The sequence below is a fragment of the Diutina rugosa genome, assembly GCF_008704595.1.
Source record: "Diutina rugosa strain CBS 613 chromosome Unknown scaffold72_size44838, whole genome shotgun sequence".
In the NCBI taxonomy this organism is placed as follows: Eukaryota; Fungi; Ascomycota; class Pichiomycetes; order Serinales; family Debaryomycetaceae; genus Diutina; species Diutina rugosa.
In genome coordinates this window covers 20,378-44,931 of record NW_022995102.1, presented here as the reverse complement: position 1 = coordinate 44,931, position 24,554 = coordinate 20,378, and the positions used below count along the sequence as shown (strand labels likewise).

The window sequence follows — 24,554 nt, the reverse complement described above, 5'->3', positions numbered from 1 at the left end:
CCACAAACACACGCCCCAAACACCATAAACCATGATGAAGTGGGTGTACGGCTTCCCCTTATTGGCGCTAGCGCTGGCTCTCGGCCACGAAAACGAAGGCGACGACATCGACTCCACCTCGCGCCTCCCCACCTCGGTATGGGTGACCACCACCATCGCCGGCGGCGGCCTTGCCACCATCCAAGTGCAATTCACGCAGACGTTTGCTCCTGTGGCATCGTCGGCGGCGGAAGTGCCGCTGGGAGAGATGGGCTTGGGCACGATTTCCGGCTCCGTCGGCGGCGACCGTATTTATGAGACCACCACCATTGGCGGCGCCGGAGCCGCCCTGGTGATGTGGGGCGGCGCCGCCATGGTCCTCGGCGGCCTCTTGCTTTAGATAGACAATGAAAAATACCAGGCTTTGAGCCTCATCAATAGCACAGATGTACTTTAATCCATGGATGACGAAACTTAGGATCTAGGCTTCAGTAGTTGTAGTAGCAGTGCCGTTGTGGTCACCGTTGGCCACGGCATCGCCATTAGCTTCAACTTTGACATCTGTCTCTTCAGATTTGACTTCAGAAGCACCCCCTTCTTCTTGTTCTTCTTTACCTTCAGTGGATGGCGTAGATTCTGGTTGAGGAGTAGGGGTGGGGTCAGGGTTTACCATCATTTCGGGACGGTTAATGGGTACGGTGAACCCAAGAGACAGTTTAAGCACGTCGGTGATGCGATCTCTCACTTCAGGGTAAGGGAACTGAGGCTCAGGTAATCTCGCCAATACCACTAGCCAGCGCATCAACGACAGCTTTGCGTATACGGCTTTGGGGAACTCAGGTGTAAGAAGCTTTTGAAGGTCATCCAACGCTGCTAACGCCGGTTGAGGGTCAATTTGGTACACTTTGGCGTCGTCTTCGCTCTTGACCGCGGGGTGCTCTAAGTCCACCACTTGTTTGAGTACTTCGGCGCTTACTTTATGGAATTGGTCGTTAGCACGGGCAATGCGAGCCAGAACTTCAGTGGCCAGGCCGATTTCGTCGTCAAATAACTGCTTTTGTTCAGCTTCATCGTCGAGGATATAGTCGCCATTAGTCTTATCGTAGACGAACAAGTCGTCAGTGCCCCAATCGTCATCGTAGCCAGGGAGTCTAGGGGTTTCTTCCTTCTTTGCAGTTTCCTTTTTGGTGGTTTCTTTCTTGGTGGGCAGTCTTTCCAGGCGTTTGCGGGGCGTCTTGGTGGTGGCGGCTCTCTTTCTCGGGGTACCTTCAGTAGTGGCGGGAGCTTTACGCTTTTTCGGACTGGGGTCAGTATCGGTAGCCATTTCAAGGATTTCGTCATCAAGTTCAGCGGTAGGGTCAGGCTGGAGCAGCAGGCCATACATGGCAAACAATTCCATCTCCGGCGGGTCCAACGCCATCGCAAACGCCGACTCAAGCATGTTATCTTTACGTCTCTTGCGCAGCGACGCGTCAAAGTGGTCTTGGATCATTTCCTGGCTCAAATGCTTCAAGTCGCTGGCGTGGATCCAGATATAAGTATCGTCGCTGAAAAACCGTACTGGTACCGCGGGGCCTTTCTTCTTCAGCGTTCTCGGCTTCAATTTGGCCACGTTGGCCGGGAGCACTTCCTCACTGAGTACCATGGCAGGCCAGGAAGGATAGCCTTTTACTTTAGCAAGCACCACGTCTCGCGGCGCAAACGGCGACTCGGGGGCTTCCTGGGGCTCTGAGGCGTCAGGAGCTTGTTCGGTTTGTTCTTCACCGGCTTGAATTTCATTATTAGGGTCATTGCTTTCAGGGGCGGCGTCGCCACTAGCGGAAACTGAGGTGTCAACAGTATCGCCGCCCTGGTCAATTTTCGAGTCCTTGGAGTCAATCACTGGATTAGCAGTAGCATCAATGGCATCGCTAGTGGTAGTCACACTGGTAGCCGGGACTTCGTCGGAGGACATGGGACGATGGTGTGGGAAACGATTGGGTGGCAATGGGGTTAGCGTGAGACGGTGAGACCCGAGCGCCGCGCTACGTTAACAATGGCCAACGTGGGCAGGGTAACAAAAAGCGAAAGTCGTGGATTGGGCTATTGAGTCGATTTAAAAGTTACTACAAGTTCAAAATTTGAATTTAATTGATGGCGATCCCGTGAATTGCTGTCGTTTAGTACACGTAGACGACGGTGCGATGTCCCCCATGGGGGCACCCAAATGAGCCACAATGACGACGACAACTTCGAATTTGATGATTGAATTGCAAACTTTAGGTTCAAAGTGGCTGAAACAAGTTAATTTTTCAATTAAGTGTCTGTGGAAATATTCGTTTAAAGAGCCTTGTCTTCCCCTCGTCTACGCGCATCGTTACAATAAAGAGAGACAATTGTTGTGATCAATAGAGGTCGATATTGGTTTCAAGGTGCATGGTATTATTATGTGTGTCATATCTCGTTACTCATCACTCAAGGTCACTGGGCTTAGTCGTCGTGTGAGCTTGCTCCGGTTTAGTCAACTCAGTAGCTTCAGGCTCGTTAACCGGAGCCGCAGCAGTAGCTTTAGCGAAACTGTCCATGATCGGGGCATCCACTTCCGGAGCCAGCGTCACGTCCGTCGGGTGTGCTTTATCCTTGATCCACCCATCTTTTAACAGACCAACAAACTCCGATACGTCGGCTAATAAACCCGTGGGACCGGAAGCGAAAAACAGTTTCCCTTCTTTAGCATTGATCCACTGTTGGTGGTCGATATCTTCGTCCTCACTAGCAATCAGCATCCGGTCGATCTCGTCGTTCTCTTTGGCAATGACATCACGCGAAAGCATCGGCGTCAACATCCGCGAGAACCCAGAGCCCTCCATATCGATATCTTTATCGTCATCGTCATCACCGGCTTCGTCCTCAGTGACAGATTCAATGTCAGTCTCTTCGGGTAAGTCGACCATTCCAAAGTGTTCTGATACCACGTGATCAATCACTGGCCACCCATAGGCGTTGGCAAAACGACGTCTGACCACGATATTATTATGGGCATCGGGCTTAAGCTTAACAATCACTTTCCGCCACAGCATGTTGCGGTGGTACTCTCGAGCAATGGCTTCTTCAACGTCATCCAAGTTGAAATCAACTTTATCCAAGATCTTTTGCATTTCCCGTTTCGCCAGCTCGATATAGCCACTCTCCCCCTTTTTCGATGACGCCAGTGATTGATTATCATCATCATCGTCATTGTGTACGGGAGGTAAATCGGCTTCGCCATAGACTCGGTCATGGAGGATAGGATTATCCCGGTAATCAGGGTCATTAATGTACCTCATGGACGGTAAAGGTGGAAGTAAAACGTTAGGAAACGATTCGATGATCGACAGAGTGGGGATGCCTTCGATCTCTGCTCCTGACTGGTTCTCCACTTTAGTTTTTATGCCATTATCTGCTTCCACTTGGGGACCCGAACGAGGCTCCGACAGCGCCTTTTGCGGCATTAAATACGAAATGATCAGTTGCATGGAGAACGTACCCGATGCCGAATTTGGGTTACTGGGTACTTTAGCGATTTCGTAGCCATTAGCGCCGCTTTCCTCTTCGGGACGAGCCTCGGTCTCGTTATGGTTATAAAGCTCGACAAGCTCATCGTAGTCCAAATATAAGAGTGCCAGGGTTCTTAAAGGGACAATGCCATCGTTAATTGCATTGGCATACACGGTACGCCGCACAAACCGTTTAAGCACTTGGTGAGTAGGACCACCAGGTAAAAGAAGTAAAAGTGGTTTGTTATCGTATTCCACTTGTTTCAAACCCAAATCCTGACCGGTTTTACCCACCACGCCCGCATTAAGCGCCAAATTAACGTATATGGGGTTCTCATTGGCCACCCCTAAGAGTGGCAGGGCAATGGTAACGAAATTTATCGGGGTGATCTTCTCAAAAAACCACGGAAAATTGGTATGAAGATAAGCAATGGCAAACGTCTGTACTAAACCACCGAGAGAGTGGCCGACAAATGAGATTTTCGCCACTTTATTATCCATGAACATCAGATTAGTGGTCACCAAATCGATGATATACTCGGCCACTCGACTTCCCAAGTACTTAATCCCTCTCTCCGTCTTACCAACATTACCAAAATATGCTTTAACACAAAGATTATCATTTTTTCTCACGGTGTCGATCTGTTCCTTTAAATACATCAAATCCGCCGATGCCGTCAGATGGAGACCGTGGGTCAAGATGACTAAGTGGATGGGACGTGTAGGGTCAGGCAACGGTAAGTTCCACAAGTCTAGCGAGTTGTTGTGGACGACATGGAGCACATTCTTCTCGCCCAAATGGCCCCTTTCTTTAGACGACTCATCCTTAAGCGCCTCCTTGGACGTGCCAATCGAGATCTCCATATCAATCAGCACTGCGGGATTAAACAAGATCTGACTGACGACGTCCACCGTCCACCCGTAGCGCGGTTTCATGATATGGCAACTTAGCTCGCAGTAAAACAGCTGGCCCGGCAACAACTGGGGCTCAAACACGGGCTGGTCGGCGGTGATGAAACACTTGTGTCTGGGGTCGTATCCGTCCTGGCGGCAATCGACATAGAGCACGTAGGGTCCCGTGAGGTAGGCGGCTCGTAAAGCGATCAGCTGGGTGTTCTTCACCTTGAGCCATAGCAGGGGAGCGGGGAACGTTCCCGGAGTGTAATTGATGCGGAATCGCTCGTAGCCGCCCGCTTTCACCGTCTGGACCTCCCGGTATAGCACTTGCGGCTCCATGGCAACCGACTAGGAAATTGTATGCGACTGGTCTCTAGCGGTGGACAAGCAACCTGATTTGGCGTGCGGCGATGTACAAACGTGACACAAACCTGGTGTTTGTAATTCAGGGAATTAAAAGGCAGTGGTGTGGTTTTTGGAGATTGTTGGTGGGTGGGAACGCAAAAAGTTTACGGGGTGTTCGGGTCTGTGATTGACATGTGATTGACGGGCTCCAACGGTTGGCGCGACGGAAGAGAAAAAAGAAACTCCGGTACGGGGAATCGAACCCCGGTCGCGGCATGGAGAGTGCTGAGTGATAACCACTACACTATACCGGATTCTGGAATTGTGGTTACACAAAGTGGCTCAGGTTCAACAAGGTTAAGGCCACAAAAATCGACAAACTCCCTCAATTTTGGATCAATTGTGCATTTTCGTGTACGTCGTGTATTCATTAAATCGTAATTTGGTTTTGGTAGCGTTTCACGCACCGGTCGCTGCAGAATTGGAAGCGAATGGGGATGTTCCGTTGTTGTAAAATGTCCCACCATTCATATACCAGCGCCATTGGGTCGACAATAAGCACCTCACATTGGCTACACCGGTCCTGGTAGTGTCCACACCATATCGCCCGCGAGATAAGCTCGTGGTACATTGGGTCCATCGCCCGTTTCCAGTCTTTAGTATCAGCGTACAGAGCATCAAACTGAGCCAAATGGTGGAGGCACCACGTTTGAAGCAGCGGCACTGGCGTTTGCGGGCGATGGTATTCGATTTCCCCTCGATACCGGCGACAAAAAGTTGGTTTCTCAGCCGGTAAGGGGACTTCAGTAGCCGTCTCGGGGACAGGTAACCACGGATTAGGACCGGAGCCAAATTGCTTGAGATTCGGGGCAAGGTGAAGAAATTGCCAGGGAAGCCATTTGATACGGTTGGCAGCAAGGTTCAAGTCCGTCAAATGAGTCAATTCGCCGATTAATGGCGGGATCGTCTCGATCTTATTATGGCGTAGACCCAACACTTCAATCTTCCTAAACTGAAACAACAGCGGCTGTAAGGAACGAAGCTGGTTATTACTGGCATAAACTTGGAAATGTGCATGCGAGCCAATCACGACAAGGTCCTCCATGTCGGCAATCTCGTCGGGGATATCCGTAAGCTCCATCCCTTCTAGATCCAATAGAGGGTTACACTCTTCGAACGCGGTCATAATTCTCTGGCGGGCTTTATCCAAGCTGATCTGTGACAGGTGAGGGTCGACTTCTGAAGTGGGAGCCTCCTCAAGCGGCTTATACCGGTTGAATCGATCAATACCGAAATCGGCATCCAGCGACGGCATCATCGCTCGCAGCGGCGGCCGCGGTCGCAGCAGTACGGGGTCATGATGGTCAGGCAGAGTAGGCGGGAAATTGAAGTGTTGGCTAGTGAATTCGTCATATTCCAGCGCCAATACGGGAGGACTTGAGGGAGGGTAGATTGTATCGGGGGTTTCCACATCGTCTGACGGCGGCACTTCAGCTAAGTTTTGCCGCTTATGATTATCGTGTTCACTGTAACTGGTAAGCTTTCTCTTGAGTCGAGGAACCGCCGCCACCAGCAGTGGCAACGGTACTCTCTTTGGCGGTATTCCAATTTGCGAGTTCCGGGCCAGATCCGGGGTCCGGGTATGGAAACTGGAGCTTGCGTTGGCATCAATCACTTCTCGTGGTCTTGGCGAAGTGTCGTAGGCGATGGAGGCCTCATCGCCACCCTTGGTGTAGGCAAAGGGAAGCAAGGGCGTGTCCTTGTTCATCAATCCTGGTGGGCTACCGAAAAAGCGAGCGCCCCGATAGGCGACGCGTCGTGCGATAAATTAGGAAATCATGAGAAGAGGGGATCAAGAAATAGGGGAACATAACCACATAGTAAATGAAGTTGAAGGTAAATTGACAGCGAAGTGATGATGAGGTATATTTTTCAAATTAGTGTTGTCCATTGGTTACTAGATTTAATTAATTGGGGATTGAAGCTAGAGAGGGAGGAGACGCGTATAACTCGTAAAAAAGACTCATGTAGAAGGGGAAAAGACTACGCTAAATGATTTTGCATTTGCACGTTTGAAGGGATTATTTCTGATTGTAGACATTGAGATTTCGTGTCGGTTAAGTTGTTATTGTTTTAGTTGAGACTTCATTTAATTTAATGAAATTTTTCATAAAACGGTGGCCTTCTTCAAGTTGATGATCTGATTGTGTATGGGGACGAATTTCTGGTGAAACATAGATTATAGCAATCCAACCTAAGCTTCTCAATTCCGATTTGGGACTAACGGAATTGTCGATTTAAAGCACGCACCCCTTGAGGTTCCCTGCCATGCACTGGCCCCTAACTCTCCCCTTAGCTCGCCAACGCACTGCGGTGTCAACACGAAAAATGACAGAAAACGTTCGAGATGTCTACCTTAGCGGCAATTACTGCTCACTGTCAACCAGCTGAGCTTTCAATTGACCTCAAACCCATTGGAAACTCCCGTGTTCTGCTTCCTCTAGGCTAAATTGGTGGATAGGCGGCATTGGGGGTGCCTAAACAATAGCCACTAGTTGCGATCCAACACGAGATTTATCTCCAATACGAAATCACGTGTATCGAAAGCCGTGGAAGATGATCGAAGGTATTAACGATTTCAGGACTAAGACCAATAATAGTCTAGTTCATGTGAGGTTACAAGATCGGTTTAGTGATGTTTAGAACAATGTACGGGCGTCACAAACTGCACCAGCTGTTTCAGCTGGTTATAAAGCGACGTAATAGACCTTCACTTCCTTAACGCTGTTAGTGTTCAATTTATTGCAACTCATCAGTGTGGCGACGGCGTTGGTGATCCCCAGTGCACCGCTTGATCTTTCATCATTAGATAAGCGAGCTAACGATGGCATCGTATCCATTCCCGTCACCCAGAATGATTTTGTCTATTCTATAGATGTAAAAGTTGGTTCTCGGGGGAAACTGTTTACGCCATTGGCAGATATCAAAATCTACTACCTTAGTCAATACCACTCAACCGTTCTACGTGGCTTAAGTCGGTACAGCTGAAGATTACGATAGCAATGTTGACAGTTTCAAATTTGGGTATATCGACAACCCCAAAACTGCCAGATCATAGGTCTTTCCCGGTGGGAAGGAGACCATCCGGGTTTTCCTGACTCTATTAGACGCTACGATAATTTAAAAACAAGGGACCATCGATCATGGCATTGCCTCATTATACTACAATGCTATTAGCCGAGTGTTTGGTGACTATGACCAAGCGAAAGTGGGGTCACCGTGGAGTGTCCAAAAGGATCCTACCACTTATAAAGTGCCCCTCACTAATGTCACCGTGGGAGGAGTCACCCATAAACATGAAAGTGGAGACGACCCGATTGTCGTCGATACTGGCGGCAGCTCGTATCTCCCCGATGACATTCTTGACCCGATTGCTTCCTTATACACTAATAGTCACAGGGAAAGTAATATGTGGACCGTTGATTGTAAAGTCCGCGACATGCTGTTCCAGCTAGGGTTTGGTGATTTGGTTTTAAATATCTCGTTGAGGGACTTCCTTTTCCCTCACGGTCCGGGCCATAAACGGTGTCAATTGGCTGCGTTCTCGTCGGAGAAGACGAATAATCTTACACTGTGGGGCTATTTTAAACCATGTGGTGACCATCTTCGACTACGATAATGGGGTGATCAATGTGGCTAACTTTAAGGATACTCGGGAAGAAAATATCGTCAAACCCGAGTAAATTGATAAGATCATTTGGAATCTGGAATTGCAAGTTTCGGATCAATTTCGTATGAGGGGAACATATGCACGCTATATTTGGCAGCCACGGGTGGATAATTGAATGGCATTAGTTCTGAACAATGGTTCCTTAATCAGAGGGGTATCATTTATCAAACAACGGCGTTTTCATCGTATCTTAGACTCGATGGTAAAGTGCCGTGTCGTGATTTAATTGGCGCTTCTGGTATACCCCAAAAACTAGAAACGTCTTGAAGAAATTTTGATTAATTGATCAATCTGAGTCGTAAGTAGATCCTCATTGTAGCTGTAGTTCCATCGCTTTGATGATTTCAGTGTTTGCTAACCGATTTTTCGCTTAAACCCCCTATTCGCTTGTAGTTAGCCTATGGAGCTACGAAACCGCTAACGTTAGGTGACAGCGACAGCCGCCCACGCCCACGGGGTTACGGCACTTTTTGACACCTGCCAAGGCATTCAGGGAGAACAACGCCGAGGCATTCAAGGAAGGGTATCGCCGTGCCGGATATAGCAAGCCCGCTAGGTCTATCCCCGATGCCGCGGAGCGGCAACAGTCGCGTCGCTTGGGTGGTGTCTACCTGTACCGCCTCGCGCAGCCCAAAAGAAAACCTTTGAAAATGAAAAACGGGCCAACATTAATGGTTTTTCTTCAATCAAAAACAAGACCTACATACCTTAGACACTAAAGATGGATTTAATATGGTTTTTCAAGTATTTTCGATGAGTTTTGGCGTTGATTTGTGAGAATATGATGGTAGTTTGTTGACTCGCACTGGTGGTAACCTGACTCGTGCTACAGGCGGACATTCACCTCCGCCGCCAAATGCCGAAGCCGCCAAACAAACACGCGGCAAACGATGGCGCTTAAAGTGCCGTTGACAGGTCACTACAGAGCCGCCAACAGCAACGGCACCGGTGGTAATGCCGTGTAAGTTTACCACGAAAGCCGTGTACTTTTACTACAAAAGCCGTTTGTTGGCGGGGTTTTGCCACACACACGGCGATGTCCGACGCCGTTTTGCCGTTAGCCGTACTCGTAGAAGGCGCAACCGCCTAAGCCGTGCTGGGTTTCCACCATGTATGGAATGCCGTAAACGAGATTTCTAGATGTTTGGTATACTTGCCGATGCTCTCTCATCGTGAGGGAGAGCGATGGCGATGAGATGACGTCAGCGAGACGCCCGAGGTAACGAGGTTTGATGAGAACTAATAATAGATATTGCCAACAAAACCGTTAGGCGGTGAATGACCATGTTGGTTAAGGCCATTACTCGATTGAAATTTTAGAAAAGTTGTGAGTTAGCTTTTGTAACTTTTCAATGCTGAATTATCAGCCGTATTGCAAGATTCAGCGATCAAGAAGGAGCCAGAGCCACTCACTCAAATTTAAACACTCAACACCTCAAATCAAGTGGTTTCATTACCGGTTTGACCATTTGCTTCAATACTGTACTAGCTCTCGCACTTGGGGTCATGGCCGCTCATGGTGCGACCGTACGTGCCCAAATGTCAAAGCTGCCGCCGTCTCCGGATTAAAGTAAGTGGTATATCACAGGTTTTGTGATTTGTGATAGATTGACTAACATCAGTGTGACTTGAAATGGCCGTGTGAATACTGTGCTTCTCGCAATCGGGAGTGTGTCTACCCCGATTCGCCACCCTCGACGAAATCAACACAACAGGATCCAAGCAGTTCAAATCCTGATACAAGTGAACTGATAGAGGATGACCAACTACCGGATGATGTGCTTGAGCTAATTGAGTCGATAAATGATCAAAATGGTGAGCAATTACAGGATGGCATTGCGTTCCCTCAAACCCTCCAGAGTTGTTCGGGAGGAGAGTTATTATACATTGACTATGACGACTCTTTATCCCAGGATAGAGCTCTATATGATGATTCAGTGCTTATATCAAACCTTGCCCTAGTATCTGAGTCACTGTTGTGGAATAAGATCCAGACGCTATTCCCTCATAAACCAAACATGTCACCGATGGAAGTGTGGATTCTACAGTTTATGGTCGACTGGAGTATACGCCACTATGCCTCCAGCCGTGATACTCGACAGATACAGATGTGGGACGACGTCAAGGAGACGCTATACGCGACGCTGGAGTTGATCCAGCTGGGGATGTATGCGTTTCTGGGTTTGATGCTATTGGGGAATCATAACCGTCGCTACTTATTAGGGGATACGCCTATTGATGATGGCCTGGAGTTGTCAATTGCTAAAGTGTATGATTTTGCCATGAACCTGTACAGCTACTTATTACTGGCGATAAGTCGTCAGATGGACAGAGTGCTCACTAATAGTTGTACAATCATGGAAGCAAAAGTGCTTATAACGTCGCTATCGTTTTTGTTCGCTGTTTTGGGCAGTTTACCTTCGGGTACTTGCCCTTTAATTGATTTCAATAGAGGCGGTAATGACTTTATTGCCTATAATATTGGCTACCGCAAGACTTATGAGGCGTTACTCCCACTATTACGGAACCTGCCGTTTGAAAATAAACACGGCTTGAGTGTGACCATTTATGATGGAAATGCCGTATCAATTCTGTTTTTCACTCGAATATTGGAGTATATTGACACCCATACTGATGAGTTAGGCACTTCAGAAGATGTGGAAATCATCAGACACGCGTTCGATGTGTTTGATAAACAGGTATACCGCACTATCGTCACGTTCACTCCCCTTGGCTACTACCATATATTTGTCGACATGACGGATGAGTTCTGGGACTTGGTGTATGCGCAGAATCCGCTTGCTCTAAGCTGGCTTAATGTATTGGCTGCCTACGCTCTTGTGTATAAGCTCTACTTCATTCGGGATAACAATATTTGGGTGGATTATATGAACTGGTATCGCGAGTGGTACGGTCACAAGTACTTTTGGGATGAGCCCGTATACCAAGCGGTGGTTGAACAAGGTTACTGTGTAAGTGACTATTCGTTGCTACAATTCTTCAACCCCCTCGAATGTGCCACGATTGACGAAATCTCATGACAACAACTGGATATTTTTCGAAACTCACTGACCAGACTCGCTTAAAACCAAGTGAAGTTATCCCCTAGGTACTCTAATGACAAAAATCACTTTAATCTAGATATCCTGGTAGTTGTAGACACGAATTCCCTAAGAACACATCGGTGTAGAGTTCACACCCATCAAATGACACCCATCAAATGGTTTGACACCCGAATTTTTTTTGAAGTGATACAATAAAACAAGTAAACAATTTCACTCAAAACAATCGAGGTCCTTTCGCTCATTTGTGACTGTCTCGCTCCGCTTACTTTCCTTTGGTCTCCCCTCTTTTGTTAGTGCGACGCGTAAATCAGCACTAACGCGTATGGCTGAAGAGGAAGAAGATACGCTTGGCCTCGATACGCCCATCCAGAAGGCCCGGGCCAAAGTCGCCCGTATCGACAACGACCGACTATTCAACCCGGTGCTGGGGTTACCGTATATCGTCAAGAATTACCCCAAATTGGTCAAGCTGATCGAACACAACGACCGCAAGTTCAGAGGGTCGAAATACCAGCGGGAACACGAGAACTTGGGCAAAATCTTATCGTTCTACCACTTGTGGGCCCACGGGATGTTCCCCAAAGCGACGTTCAGGGACTGTATCAAGCTTACACGTCGTTTTGGTGACCGTCTGACTCGAGTGAAATTGTGGCGCCGTTCGCTTATTGAAGCGGAAATCAATAAGTTAAAGGTGAAACAAGGGTTGATTACTGAAGAGGATGCTCAGGAAAACCTTAGAGAGTTCTCGGTGGTGGTGAATAACGAGGAAAACGCCCTGGAGGCAGTCTCGGCTACCATTGACGACGAAGACGATTACGTGGCTCCCATGGATTTCTCGTTTATGGAACTGTCCTTATTTGTTGGTGCTGAAGGTGAAACTAACAATGACGACGTGCCCCTGCCACTGGAACTGCCATCGGCTGAGAAACGGTCTACTTCTTTACCTACACCTCCCGCCGCACCCGAACCTATTGAGGCAGAGGAAGAGGAAATCCCTAGTGACATTGAACGCCAAGCAATGGAAGAAGCCAACAACAACAACGACGACGACGACGATGACCCCTTTAGCGACGACGACGCCGATATCCTCGCCGCCGCCTCCCTAGCATGACCCACAATATATATATATGATTCCATTCTCTTCGATCTTGATCTCTCACGTGACATGCGCTTACGCAGGCTGCGATTGCGAATTTATCAGTGGTGATGTTGCCCCACACAATCAAACGCCACCATCATTTATCTCGATGAATTTCGATGTCGACTACCAAGTTGATGGTTTCCCCTATACAGATAAGGCGTATTTCCCCCAGTATGTGCTTGAAAGACTCGTGGAGCTGATCCCTGAGGCGGAGCTCCCTCACCCGCTCATATTCAAAGGTGCGGTCCTGGGGGTTCATATGGGCGTGAAAGAGTTTCGGGAGGGGTCTGAACTGATAGTGGGTGTCAGCCAACAACTATACGACCGGTTAAAAGTGGAAAGTGAAACGGTACAGCTCGTTCTGCCGCCGAAAGCTACCCATATTAAGCTCAAACCGAAACTCGCTTACGATATCTTCAATTACAAGTTCTTTTTGGAAGCAGTGCTTCCCAAATACTATACTACGGTGACTGCAGGGCAGACTCTTGTGGTGGAACACCAGGGACTTCGCTATGAGCTCGCAGTGGAGGAAGTTAATAACTCGATGGACCCGAAGACCTATTCCATTGTTGACGCTGATATTGAATTGGAAATCAATGATGGTGGCCGCAGTGCTGAATTAAAAGACCCTGTGGATTTGGAATTGGGAGTGACAGTGACAGTGGACGATGCTGCCGTTAATGACTCTAATTTTGTCCCTACCATATATAAAGTGGCCGTGGATGGGCCAGTGGTGGTATCGGTGGATGGTGGTGATGTTATCGTTGCCGAAACACCATTCTTAAACATGGAACGGTTCCAGTGGACGACGATGGACCAGGAAACTACTAAGGAAGTGGTGGTGGTACCTGAGGGGAAACGAGATATTTACGTGGTGGCATTCAAATGGACACAAGGATCAGTAACGCTAAAAGTTACGCCAGTAACCACTACTACAACTGAAACTGAAACCATAGAGGCAGCTGTTGATGACGACTCTTCCATTTGCCCCTCATGTGGCCGTGCTATCCCTAGTGCTCTGTTTGCGCTTCACGTGGCTAGATGTCAACGGATGAATCAAAAGTGTGCTGACTGCGGCCAACCAAAGGTTCAGGGTACTCCTCACTACCACTGTATTCAGTGTAAAGTGGCCCTGCTGGATCCTCTGTTTGAATACCGCCACCATAAGCTTTTCCATGAAACAAACTATACGTGTGAGTGTCCTAACCACCCCAGTTTCTCCAATTACATTGAACTCGCCCAGCACCGAGCCACTGAATGTTCTTTAAAGCCAGTTCTTTGTCAGTTTTGTCACCTTGTTGTCCCTCAAGAAGAGCTGGACTACCATGACCGTTATTTGGGGATCACTCACCATGAAAATGAGTGTGGCAATAAGACTACCGAGTGCTACCAGTGCCAAAAAGTGGTCAGGGTCAAGGATTTAGCCAACCATTTACAGATGCACGAGCTTAACAAACGACAACGGGTGGTTCCCATAATCACCAAATGCTCAAACCGTCTCTGTGTCAATGCCTCCGACCCGCAGCTGAATCTGGTCGGTCTCTGTGGCCACTGCTTTGGTCCCCTTTATACCTCGGTACACGATCCTACGGGGGCCAAATTAGCTAGCCGTATGGAACGTCGGTATATCCTTCAAATGTCGAAAGGATGTGGCTGGCTCCAGTGTCCTAACCAGTATTGTCGAACTGGGAAACCCATGGGAGAAAACTTACGCATATTCAGGGAAGAGTTGAAGCCACAAATCCCTCGTGATTTCTGGTACTGTGTCGATGAACTGATGGACCATAAACGCCGGCTTGTTGAGTCGTTACTGGAGGTATATCCTCCCGAAAGTGTTCTTGAAGCTGCCCAACAGTCATCGCCAATGGAAGAATGGCTCGAACGTCATGCTATCAAAGTGTAGCCCAGCATTAGCATATAGAATTATAGAATATATTCATTACACTCAATTACAAGATTTACCACGCCACGCATTTGTCCATCCCAAAAGGGAACGATCACTACTAAGATGGGATCTCGACCTAGTTACACAAAACGCAGCCGAACACCTCTAGCCGCGTGTATGTCTCGTCGCTTAAGGAAAACCGTTATTGCGTCAAATTTAGTAGTAAACATTCACATTCAAAAGGTATACATCGTTATATAGAATTTTTCATTTGCCGAGGTGCAGACCCATAAAGTCCATAATTACAGCAACATGATTAATCTTGACGACTCAACTAAGCCAGAGGGGCAGCCAGGGGAGCAGCCGCGGCAGCGTTGGCGGCATCGTCAATGGCGTTGGCTTCGTCATCGGGGACAGTGATCGCAGTGTTGGTTTCCACGGCAAACGAGGCATCGTCGATGAGCTTGTTGGCGTCATCCTCAGTCACGGCGTAGGCAGAGTCAGAGCCACAGCCACAGGGGGAGTAGTTGTCGGGGAACGCGTAGTAGTACAGCGACCCCGAGCTGCTCTTGATGATGGTGATCTTCTTGTGGTACCAGGTGTTGTAAGACCCACCGAAGCCACCAAAGATACCCGGGAAGCCACCCCAGAAGTTCTCGGGGAAACCCCAGCTCCAAGAGCCTTGACCGTTGCCACCGTAGCCGCCACCAATACCACCACCAATGGCAGCACCACCACCGAGAAGCCCGTTGAGGAGACCAGTGATCAAACCGAGAGTGGCTTCGCCTTCAGCTTGGGGAGCAGCAACGGGGGCCGAGGCCACACCAGCGGCAGCAGCGGCCACAGTAATAGCAGTAGTGAACTTCATATTTGGTTAGTAGAGGAGGATGATAATGAGAAAAACTCAAGTGGATTCAGTGGGCTTTTTATAGTCGAATTTCAGCTACCGCAAACCCAGACTCGTGGGCGTGTGTGCTCGGAATATTTTGTCTGCGTGTACGCTGCAAGTCATCAGGGCGATGCACCGACATCTGACAGATGAAATGATGCATGATTGCGAAAAAATATGTGCTGACCGATAGCCGTGGTGATGACTCGCAAACAGCGTATTGGAAGAAGCTTTTAGGCTTGAACAAATGCCTAATCGGCTCCTGATGGGTTGCTGTCGCTTATAGTTGTGGCGCCGGTTATTAATTAGACCTAATTGAGAATTGTACATAGTCGCAGCCACACTGACGAGACAACGAAATGGTGTATGAAAATATACGTGATAAAAGACCTGGCTGAAGATTTAAGCATGCTAAGTTAAAACAGATATCATGTATTTACTAAGTCAATTATAACAGTGGTCATGACTTCCAGGCCCTTGAAACCTGGTGTAATCAAGCACTTGATAAAAACTAGTGAGCTTAGGTGGAAGAAGGTTCAGCCGCGGGAGCGTCAACGGGAGCGCTGGAAGCATCATCAATGGGTTGAGCAGTGACCGAGGTGTTAGTTTCCACGGCGTAAGCAGCATCGTCGATAAGCTTGTTGGCGTCATCCTCAGACACGGCGTAGGCAGCGTCGTAGTAGCACCCACAGGGGGTGTAGTAATCGGGGAAGGTGTAGTAATGGTTGTTGTAGTAGTGGTCCTTGATCACGGTCACCTTCTTTCTGTAGTAGTACGACGACTGGCCGCCCCAGCCCCAGCCGCCCCGGCCGCCGAAGAGGCCACCAAGGAGACCCGAGAGCAACCCGAGAGTGGCTTCACCTTCGGCTTGGGCAACGGGAGCAGCAACGGGAGCAGCAGCAACACCAGCAACGGCGGCGCCAGCGGTCAAAACGGTAGTGAACTTCATTAGATAATCGGGTAGGTAGTTGATAGAAGACTTCAATAATTGAAGAGAAAACCCCTTTATATAGTGAGAACTCCAGGCCTTGGCGACTTTTTCGAGACGTTTACGATAGAGGCGTCACGCCAGTCGTCTGAACCTTGTCCTGCCATGTTATTTTGCATGTGGGATGGTAGTAGGATTTTGTAGAAGAAGAAGAATTTCACAATGAAGTTTTTGGTGGTTCATTTGGTGACATGAGGTTTGAGATATCTTTCGCAATGATTTACTTAGCAGGAGCTTAGTGCTATCGTCACTACCTTCACAATACACTTGCTAGTCTCCCCGTTAGACCTCGTTAGACAATGCACGCCCCCCTTGTGCTTTGCGTTATTTCATGCACCAAAGTTCATATGCCTAGCACCGCCACAAGTTGCCAGACGCATTTGGGCTGCTTGGTTTTGGGGCTACCATACACATACGTGGCGCGACTCTCGCCCTCTCAAATGAGGAAGTCATTCATGTGAAAGAGAAGGAAAACAGTCAGAGCAGTAATCCAACGACTGTGAAGGTTAGTCTTAGACTTCTAAGTACAATAACTTAGTGATGGTCATATCTTTCTTCGTAGTTTGCTTATTAGCTTGGACCAACCTAAAATGAATGTTTTTTCGAGGCGGCGGTGGTTTTGTCACATTAAGGAATGAACCTCGCCAAATATGGGTGGACTCGGCCCGAACACAAGGAGACTTTATACTTGTCCCGAGGATATGCTTTTTGAATAGCATGATCGACCATTACGCTGTTTCAAACAGCTATTGTGTAAACCGTTAAATTAACTGGTATGAGCTGTTGCATGCTCCCAACAGCAATAGACGGGAGCGCTAAAAGTTACATTCGCGTACATCTATACGTAGATGAGACGCGATAAACGATCAAGGGGGTTACTGCACCTTGATCAAAAACATACACTTTTTCGCTCGATTAGTTTTGGTGAAGGCTTCACTTCGCATTAGCAACAAAAAATAAGGTTGCAGCAGTTAAGGTTGATTAAATGCGTATTTCATTTGTGGCCCGACAACCACAACCTGGTAGTGGTAATGTTTTGGGTTGAAAAGCACAGCCCAATTATATTTGTGGCAATACGTAAACGTTGGTCACGTTTGCTCTTCCCTCATTTGTCCGAAAGCGTAACTAATTGGTTGCATAACAAGAAAACGTCGATGCTTTGTCTAATATAGAGGTATTCTATCCTAAAGAGGTGTAACATAAACAGTTTCCGTTGACGTGAAACGAAAATAGGGTACATCATTACCTATCAACTCGAAGCGCTAAACTCTTTGTGGAGAAAATCGGGTTTGGACGTGTAACGGATGCTTAAACCTCATAAGAATTGCCATTGTAGCTCAATTACAGTGACTACATTTTTTTGTAATACTTTATTCTGTCAGAGCAATCAAATATGGTGTCGTTGGTTGAGTACCTCAAATAACAGAGGGCTGATCATAAACCTTAAACCATCAATCCTCGGATGAAAGACATTGTCGCTAGATCAGATTGATTGTTTCAAATTGACGGAAACAGCATTCGAAAGTCTACCTTGGGCGTCGCCACTCTGTTGATAACTATTGATTCTCAAAATGCTTGCTTCCAGTCGGAATGGGAATAATTAAAGAGAGTTGCTTTCGTGATGGTTTCATCGTCGGCAGTGAAAGCAGTCTTAAGCTAGACACCTTTCACCAAACCCCCATTGCAACAGTTGAATGTTTGAAAGCTGCAAACATGGGTGAGTATGTGTCGTTAGTACGAGCAGATTGGCGATGGCTTTTCCTAAAACATATAAGCATTTACAAATACAAGAACTTGCAACGCTCAAATGGACAATACCAACAAGACCATGAAACAGAATTTCTTTATACATTCTTCAGGTTTATCAAAAAAGAAGATGTCATTTGTTGGGGCTACTTAGATTGCAGTTGTAGCGCCTGGTCATATTAATTTTAGGTGCGCAATCCTTTAACCAAAGGATATTACGAACAAGTAAAAACAGTTACGGCACACAATGAAAAGTTAATTCCTACGATGGTAAGACTTTTCAAGGATAGAGTCTCAAATAAAGCAAAAAAGAATCGTCAGCTACAGGATTCGAACCTATGCGCTCAGAGAGCATGTGATGGTTAGAACGAGATTCTAATCACACTCCTTAACCAACTCGGACAAACTGACGAATGTGGAATTTTGTGATTTGCACTATAATATGTTAGCCATGTTGAAAATGGAATACAAAACTTGCGACGTGAAGCTTGATTTCACCCCTTGATATTTTGAACGAATCACTTTTAGTACTTAGAGGTATCCGTGAAACTATTTTGGCTCTAACATCAACAACGGGCGTGCAATTCTTATTTGGAAAAATGGTTAAACGTAGAGCATAGCGTAATCACGATCACACGCTTAATCAGGCCTTAAATTGGGCCAATTAATCACATTTACATACCACTTTGGTGATACCTTGCTACCTCCTCAAGGATTATCAATTGCCAAAGTAACTTAAAATCAGTATTCTCTCGTGTCTAACTTCAATTCAAACTCACAAGTTGATAATGCTCGTCTCATTCACTATTCTCTGTTTAACTATATACTCGATTAATAAAATCAGTGTGATGGCCACCACGTATTTCCTGCAAGCACACTGTTGTTCGTAACTTCTTCAGATGAGTCCCACCGACCATTAACTCGAACAACTTTATAAGGATGATCATCCAACATTAATGTCTCGAGTTTGTCAAAGTTCATCTGTTTGAATGCCAATGCCCCGATATGGTGGGTTTGATTACGGCGAGTGTCTTGGTTGCTGTCAGGTTTACGCCAAATTCGCGGCCAATTAATGAAGCCCACACGAGACGTCACTTCACAGTAGGTAAGCCTTTTGAAGTTGGCAGCAAGAGCAGCGATCTCACTATAGTACATTGTGGAACAAGGCACTGATAATACCAAGCGCGTCACGGAATCAGCCAAGGCAATAAATTCATTGGAACCATCATGGTAGCGAATAAACAAATCGGTCAACAGCGTAAATTGAGATGCGTGCTTATAGACACCGACGCAATCGGTAAGCACCGATAACTGCTTCACCAAACCCAAGTTGACGATGCCATCGATATTATCGTGAGATCCACCAAGCCGGAGGCTGTCGACTCTGAGTCGACCACGATACTTTTGCATTGCAGGACAAATATCTGGTAGCATAAGTCGAGAAAGATGTGGTGATTGATAGAAAAATTTTGACGGCAGGGATTCGCTGGCCGGTGCGATCATATAGCGAGTGGAGTAATTTTGGAAGTAGACGGAGATGAAGTTCCTTTGCAAGTCACACTCGTGGGGCTGAGACGACTCCCAAGGACTGTAGTGTGACTCGAAAAGAACATCTCTGACCCCCCAGTCAAAGTCAGTAAAGGGTAATCGAATAAACAAAGCTTGAGGGACCATCAACCACTGGTTCAGGAACTCATTCTGCCAATTGTATACCGCATCCGAAGGGTCGCACACGAATACTTGAGAGAAAAGCCAACTCTTAGTGAAGTGGGGTATGGTACGGCGTTTGATTGTCAACGCCAACGACTCAACCTCGTCGGGTGGGTATAAAAGCGTAAACGCCAAGTTTTTGGGGAGGTAGTGAAACACAATGAAAAGAATCTCCTCGGGTAAATCGTTAATGGTAGCGTACTCGTGGTTGTTGTCCACCAAGCTTAGACCGGCTAAGGCTAGGTGTGAGGCCAAACGACGCCGTCTTTTCGGGGGAGCCAACAGAAGCAGCCGCTTCTTGTTCAACCGTTGGAGCCCGTTGTCAGTCATGAGAACAATTAGAATGAGTGACCTTTGGCCAGCTAACTGTTGAAGTTTAAGCCTTGGCTCCAAGGTCAACTTTGTCTCGCCTAAGACACTGTGGTGAGCGAAAGATGAGGGGAACGGCGCGATGCTAATAACTAAGTGAAGCTAGTGATCAGAGCGACTAACCGGAACAATGTAACCTCTCGAGAATTACACATTCCAAGTTGTTGTAAGCCCGGGGGGGTAATAGTATGTCCAGCGTGGGATTCAGCACACCGCTTTCTCTTTTGTTTGACACTGGCATCAAGACGTGTGCATTCACTTGATTCAATTCATTGTTTGGTCCCGATGAGGCTTAGTGGTATCAAATGGGTCTAGGCCATTGTTCTCTCGAAGTTTCCCCGCGATATTGACAAATGGTGAGGCTACGCGAAAAGTGTACTCAGCCCATAACAACCCCATCTACCTCCAAACAATGGCCTTTAAATTGAGGTTATGTGTTTGGTTCATCAAGTCAAATTCTCTTTAATATTGTTTCAAAATAAGCTGAGTGTTTCAGCAAACGACAAGGTAAACATTCAGTCTATTAGATTGTCTCCTCGTCATTATAGTGGTAGTAGCCTCGCGCGCACGAACAAAAGCCATCTTAGCACACACCTACGCCCTTACATCACTCGCACACAATGAGTATCCCCGTGCCCATGGACGAAGACCTTGACGACGAATTCAACGACGAGGAGCCTCAGAATGTCGGTGACGTCGAAGGTAACGGTGAGTCGTCCTCCTCAACCGGTGCGGCTGCGGCAGCAGCGCCCATGGTGGACCTCCCAGAACTCACGCGTAAAGACAAGACTCTCGGCGAAGTGCTTGAACTAATGGACGGAGAGTTTGCTCCCATCATCCCTGACGCTGTCACCGACTACTACCTTGCCAAGAACGGGTTTGAGACGCTGGACGTGCGGATTAAACGCCTTTTAGCGTTGGCCACCCAGAAGTTCATCAACGACATTGCCCAGGACGCCTACGAGTATCTGCGTATCCGCAACTCGCTGGCAGTATACAACAGTTCCAACCCTCAAGTGAGAGCAAAGCAATTACTCCAGGGACAGCAGTTTGCTAACCAACAGCTGGTTACTGGTGGTGCCGGCAATGCCGGTGCCAATCTCGAACCGGGCGAAGACGGAGCTCAGGGCCAACAGCAACAGCAACTGCAGCCGCTGCACCTGGGGCTGAGTGCGGGGAACCAGCAGGGGAAGATCGTGTTGACGATGGAGGACTTGCTGAACGCGTTGAGCGAGTACGGGTTGAACACGTCGCGCCCCGAGTTCTACCGGTGAGTTGTGGGCCTCACTGCTACCGGTGAGGGCGGGGCCTTGACTGGGATTTGTGTGTATAATTAGGTAAATACCGTATGTATAATTAAGGCGAATAAGGTATAATACAAACATCGTCGCCAATATAGTACAAAAGCAACACCGAGTTACGTCGCTGTCGTTTTCAACGGGTTGGAAATCATTACCAAAAAAGTGGTCTCCGCCAGGAAGAACGCTTTATCACTGGAAACGGTGTCATCGTTTGTTAGCCCCATTGGATTCTGAATAGCGTTCAAGTTTCAAGAGTCTCTTTGAACAAGTGCCTCACGGTCTTAAGGAACTTCCCCACCGACCGGTGATCGTTAAGCTCGTGTTCCACAAGCAGCAACAAGTTTGAGCCGAGATCGGGCGCCAGCGCCACCACGACGAAATCTTCTCCCGATATGTCAATATCAATCTGGTATACTCGCTCAGGATGGCGAGGGTCAATGTTAGTGAAGGAAAACTTGATAATGTTCGGTTTGCGGGCCTCGATCCGTAGTCCTAGTAGCCGACTATAAGTCTCGAGGTTATTGATATCTCTCGTCACCGCTTCTCGAGTCCGTTTCAGCCGCTGCACTAGCCGGGCTTCCGCTTCAGCCTGTTGACGATCAAGATCAGCAATCTGTTGTTGTATCAGGACAATATTCGTTTGAAGTCTGTCGAGTTGAGATAGCAGTTGTTGGAGCTGGTGGAGATCGCGGTGGATGGTCGGTAGTTCCTGGGCCAATTGTTGTTGCTGCTGCTGCTGTTTTGCTCGTTGTAAGCTCTGTTCTCGCTCCACTGCCTGTAATTGAATGTGGAGCTGAGCCAATTGGTGTTGGTAGTTGTCCAGCGTCAGGGCCACCGACGCGTGTAATTTCTCTTGTAAGTGGGCGATCGCCTTCAGCCGGGCCATCGCCGTCTGCTGGACCTGCTGGAGGCTGTGGCTGATCGCCTGGGGCAGCGGCCGTTCCACAGGGTCCATGGTTTGTTTTGATCTTCGCGGCTCGTGCTCAGTGCGATCGATTGTCACCATCGCGGGCTCCAAATGAAAACAATCACAAAAGCATTGAAATACTGGAAACATGATGACTTGAAACTTTCATGTTTGAAAACTATCGTAGTTGTCATTAAGTTCCACGTTATGTGTTTCATCATCTTCTCCATGAACTTAGTTCATTTTTGGTGGTAGCCTATGTTTATCGACACGTCTCCCTATTTTATCGCTACGCGCGACTCGTATACCACCACACAAACACCGATGGTACTCGTGTCGATCCTCGTCGCCCTCAGGGCAGCGCTGGTGGTACGGATGATCATCCCCGACTGTGACGAGACCTATAACTACTGGGACCCCTTAAACGTTGTGCTTCGCGGGTTCGGCAAGCAGACGTGGGAATATAGCCCCGAGTACGCCATCCGGCTGTGGGCCTATCTTATGGTGTACGCGGTGCCGGCGTGGATTGCCAGCAAACTAGGGGTGAGTGACCAGTGGCTCTTTTACGTGGTGAGGCTGGCAATCGTGTTATTCACCGTATGGGGCGAGATTACCTTATACCGGCTGATACGGCGCCAGTTCGGTAAAGAGGCGCTGAATTGGTTTATGGTGTTTTCCGCAGCACTGACGGGGATGGCGCACGCTGGGGTAGCGTTATTACCCCTGCTGTGGGCGTTGCAGACCCAGTTGGTGGCGGTGGCGGCGGCATTGGACGGCCACTACTTGACGCTGGTGGTGTGGCAATTTGTCGGTGGTTTACTTGGCTGGCCATTTGCTCTTGCCTTGGGCGTTCCTGTGGGATTGACCGTGGTTATTCGTCGTCAGTTTAACACGGTGGTGGGCGCTATATTGGCGTTTACTTTGATTTGCACGCTGTTGGTGGCGGTGGACCTGTACTACTATGACCGGCTTGTACTTGTCCCCTGGAACATCGTTAAATATAATGTTTTAAGTGGTGATGACGGGGTGGGCCCCGAGATCTTTGGCACTGAGCCGTGGACTTATTACCCTGTGAATTTAGTGCTTAACTTCCACGTGGTGGCGGTGGCAGGGTACCTTGGCGCCGTGGTAAACTACTTCTTTTACAACCCGAAACGAGTATGGTTGGTGCTGGCTCCGTTGCTCATTTGGCTGGCCATCTTCTTCACCCAGCCGCATAAAGAGGAACGGTTTCTTTATCCCATCTACCCGCTTGTGGTGGCTAATGCCGCATTATTAGCGGCTGCGGTGGGTCGGTATGTCCGTTCTCGATTGCTTAAAGTGGTGGCAGCGGTGGCAGTAACGGTGGTCTCGTGTTTACGTACCGCTGCCTTGATCCTTCATTACCTGGCTCCGTTAACGGTAATGTCGACGTTCTGGGATGGGAATGAAACCACTTCTGTCGATCAACACAAATCAGTATGTGTGGGTAAAGAATGGTACCATTTCCCCACGCTGATGCTTTTACCGGAAAACTACCGATTGGAGTATATTGACCTGGGCTTTGACGGACTCTTACCGGGTCTGTTTGCTGAAGGTCTGCTGTTGAAGCTGAGGGCTTCCGTGGTTCCTGAAGGGATGAATAACCGCAACCAGTATGATCCCCTGAAGGTGGTACCCGAGTCTCAATGCGACTATCTCATTGAGCTGGGTGCTGGCGAAGACTTAAAGGGGTGGACCCGCAAACAGTGTGCTCAGATGCTTGATCCAGCACAACCTCAGGGGTGGGGCCGTCTCATTTATTTGCCCATAAATCGCGGCAAGGTGAACGCGATGGACTACTGTGTCTACGAACGTGATGCGTCGGTATAACTCTACAACTGGCCGTGTATATAGATTTAACGGTGTATCAGAAATGAACAAATAATACGAGAGATTATACAGCTGAAATGTATTTTTGCGTGCAAAGATTGGTGACGCAAACATGAGCTTAATGAGATCGATATACATAAATAGCGGTCAGTTTGATGATAAATCACAATTGACAAAAATTCCAATCCAGATTGAGTTGATAATTTCAATAATGTTCAAATTTGATTGTGGTTGCG

General features: G+C 47.9%; 13 protein-coding genes across 13 annotated transcripts; 6 read left to right on the top strand and 7 right to left on the bottom strand. All coding sequences in view use genetic code 12, as the record gives it.

The window, feature by feature from the left end:
- Window positions 1-31: 31 nt before the first annotated feature.
- Window positions 32-379, top strand: DIURU_001804 (KRE1 domain-containing protein; the record flags this gene model as incomplete). The annotated part of the gene is made up of 1 exon (XM_034154388.1): window positions 32-379. One exon carries the CDS (start codon window positions 32-34, stop codon window positions 377-379), a length of 348 nt encoding a protein of 115 aa, XP_034013414.1.
- An 81-nt stretch (window positions 380-460) lies between these two features.
- DIURU_001803 (uncharacterized protein) lies at window positions 461-1,933 on the bottom strand (the record flags this gene model as incomplete). The annotated part of the gene is made up of 1 exon (XM_034154387.1): window positions 461-1,933. One exon carries the CDS (start codon window positions 1,931-1,933, stop codon window positions 461-463), a length of 1,473 nt encoding a protein of 490 aa, XP_034013413.1.
- Window positions 1,934-2,429: 496 nt separating this feature from the next.
- On the bottom strand, window positions 2,430-4,730 carry DIURU_001802 (putative lipase; the record flags this gene model as incomplete). Its single annotated transcript, XM_034154386.1, has 1 exon — window positions 2,430-4,730. One exon carries the CDS (start codon window positions 4,728-4,730, stop codon window positions 2,430-2,432), a length of 2,301 nt encoding a protein of 766 aa, XP_034013412.1.
- A 436-nt stretch (window positions 4,731-5,166) lies between these two features.
- Window positions 5,167-6,504, bottom strand: DIURU_001801 (uncharacterized protein; the record flags this gene model as incomplete). Its single annotated transcript, XM_034154385.1, has 1 exon — window positions 5,167-6,504. One exon carries the CDS (start codon window positions 6,502-6,504, stop codon window positions 5,167-5,169), a length of 1,338 nt encoding a protein of 445 aa, XP_034013411.1.
- Window positions 6,505-10,823: 4,319 nt separating this feature from the next.
- Window positions 10,824-11,507, top strand: DIURU_001800 (uncharacterized protein; the record flags this gene model as incomplete). Its single annotated transcript, XM_034154384.1, has 1 exon — window positions 10,824-11,507. One exon carries the CDS (start codon window positions 10,824-10,826, stop codon window positions 11,505-11,507), a length of 684 nt encoding a protein of 227 aa, XP_034013410.1.
- A 346-nt stretch (window positions 11,508-11,853) lies between these two features.
- Window positions 11,854-12,642, top strand: CSM3 (Csm3p; the record flags this gene model as incomplete). The annotated part of the gene is made up of 1 exon (XM_034154381.1): window positions 11,854-12,642. One exon carries the CDS (start codon window positions 11,854-11,856, stop codon window positions 12,640-12,642), a length of 789 nt encoding a protein of 262 aa, XP_034013409.1.
- A 136-nt stretch (window positions 12,643-12,778) lies between these two features.
- DIURU_001798 (uncharacterized protein) lies at window positions 12,779-14,575 on the top strand (the record flags this gene model as incomplete). The annotated part of the gene is made up of 1 exon (XM_034154380.1): window positions 12,779-14,575. The coding sequence occupies one exon, from the start codon at window positions 12,779-12,781 to the stop codon at window positions 14,573-14,575; it is 1,797 nt and encodes a 598-aa protein (XP_034013408.1).
- Window positions 14,576-14,891: 316 nt separating this feature from the next.
- DIURU_001797 (uncharacterized protein) lies at window positions 14,892-15,425 on the bottom strand (the record flags this gene model as incomplete). Its single annotated transcript, XM_034154379.1, has 1 exon — window positions 14,892-15,425. One exon carries the CDS (start codon window positions 15,423-15,425, stop codon window positions 14,892-14,894), a length of 534 nt encoding a protein of 177 aa, XP_034013407.1.
- Window positions 15,426-15,966: 541 nt separating this feature from the next.
- Window positions 15,967-16,395, bottom strand: DIURU_001796 (uncharacterized protein; the record flags this gene model as incomplete). The annotated part of the gene is made up of 1 exon (XM_034154378.1): window positions 15,967-16,395. One exon carries the CDS (start codon window positions 16,393-16,395, stop codon window positions 15,967-15,969), a length of 429 nt encoding a protein of 142 aa, XP_034013406.1.
- Window positions 16,396-19,020: 2,625 nt separating this feature from the next.
- On the bottom strand, window positions 19,021-20,220 carry DIURU_001795 (uncharacterized protein; the record flags this gene model as incomplete). The annotated part of the gene is made up of 1 exon (XM_034154377.1): window positions 19,021-20,220. One exon carries the CDS (start codon window positions 20,218-20,220, stop codon window positions 19,021-19,023), a length of 1,200 nt encoding a protein of 399 aa, XP_034013405.1.
- Window positions 20,221-20,879: 659 nt separating this feature from the next.
- On the top strand, window positions 20,880-21,533 carry DIURU_001794 (uncharacterized protein; the record flags this gene model as incomplete). Its single annotated transcript, XM_034154376.1, has 1 exon — window positions 20,880-21,533. The coding sequence occupies one exon, from the start codon at window positions 20,880-20,882 to the stop codon at window positions 21,531-21,533; it is 654 nt and encodes a 217-aa protein (XP_034013404.1).
- A 268-nt stretch (window positions 21,534-21,801) lies between these two features.
- Window positions 21,802-22,515, bottom strand: DIURU_001793 (uncharacterized protein; the record flags this gene model as incomplete). The annotated part of the gene is made up of 1 exon (XM_034154375.1): window positions 21,802-22,515. The coding sequence occupies one exon, from the start codon at window positions 22,513-22,515 to the stop codon at window positions 21,802-21,804; it is 714 nt and encodes a 237-aa protein (XP_034013403.1).
- Window positions 22,516-22,791: 276 nt separating this feature from the next.
- ALG9 (dolichyl-P-Man:Man(6)GlcNAc(2)-PP-dolichol alpha-1,2-mannosyltransferase) lies at window positions 22,792-24,318 on the top strand (the record flags this gene model as incomplete). Its single annotated transcript, XM_034154374.1, has 1 exon — window positions 22,792-24,318. The coding sequence occupies one exon, from the start codon at window positions 22,792-22,794 to the stop codon at window positions 24,316-24,318; it is 1,527 nt and encodes a 508-aa protein (XP_034013402.1).
- Between the last annotated feature and the right edge of the window lie 236 nt (window positions 24,319-24,554).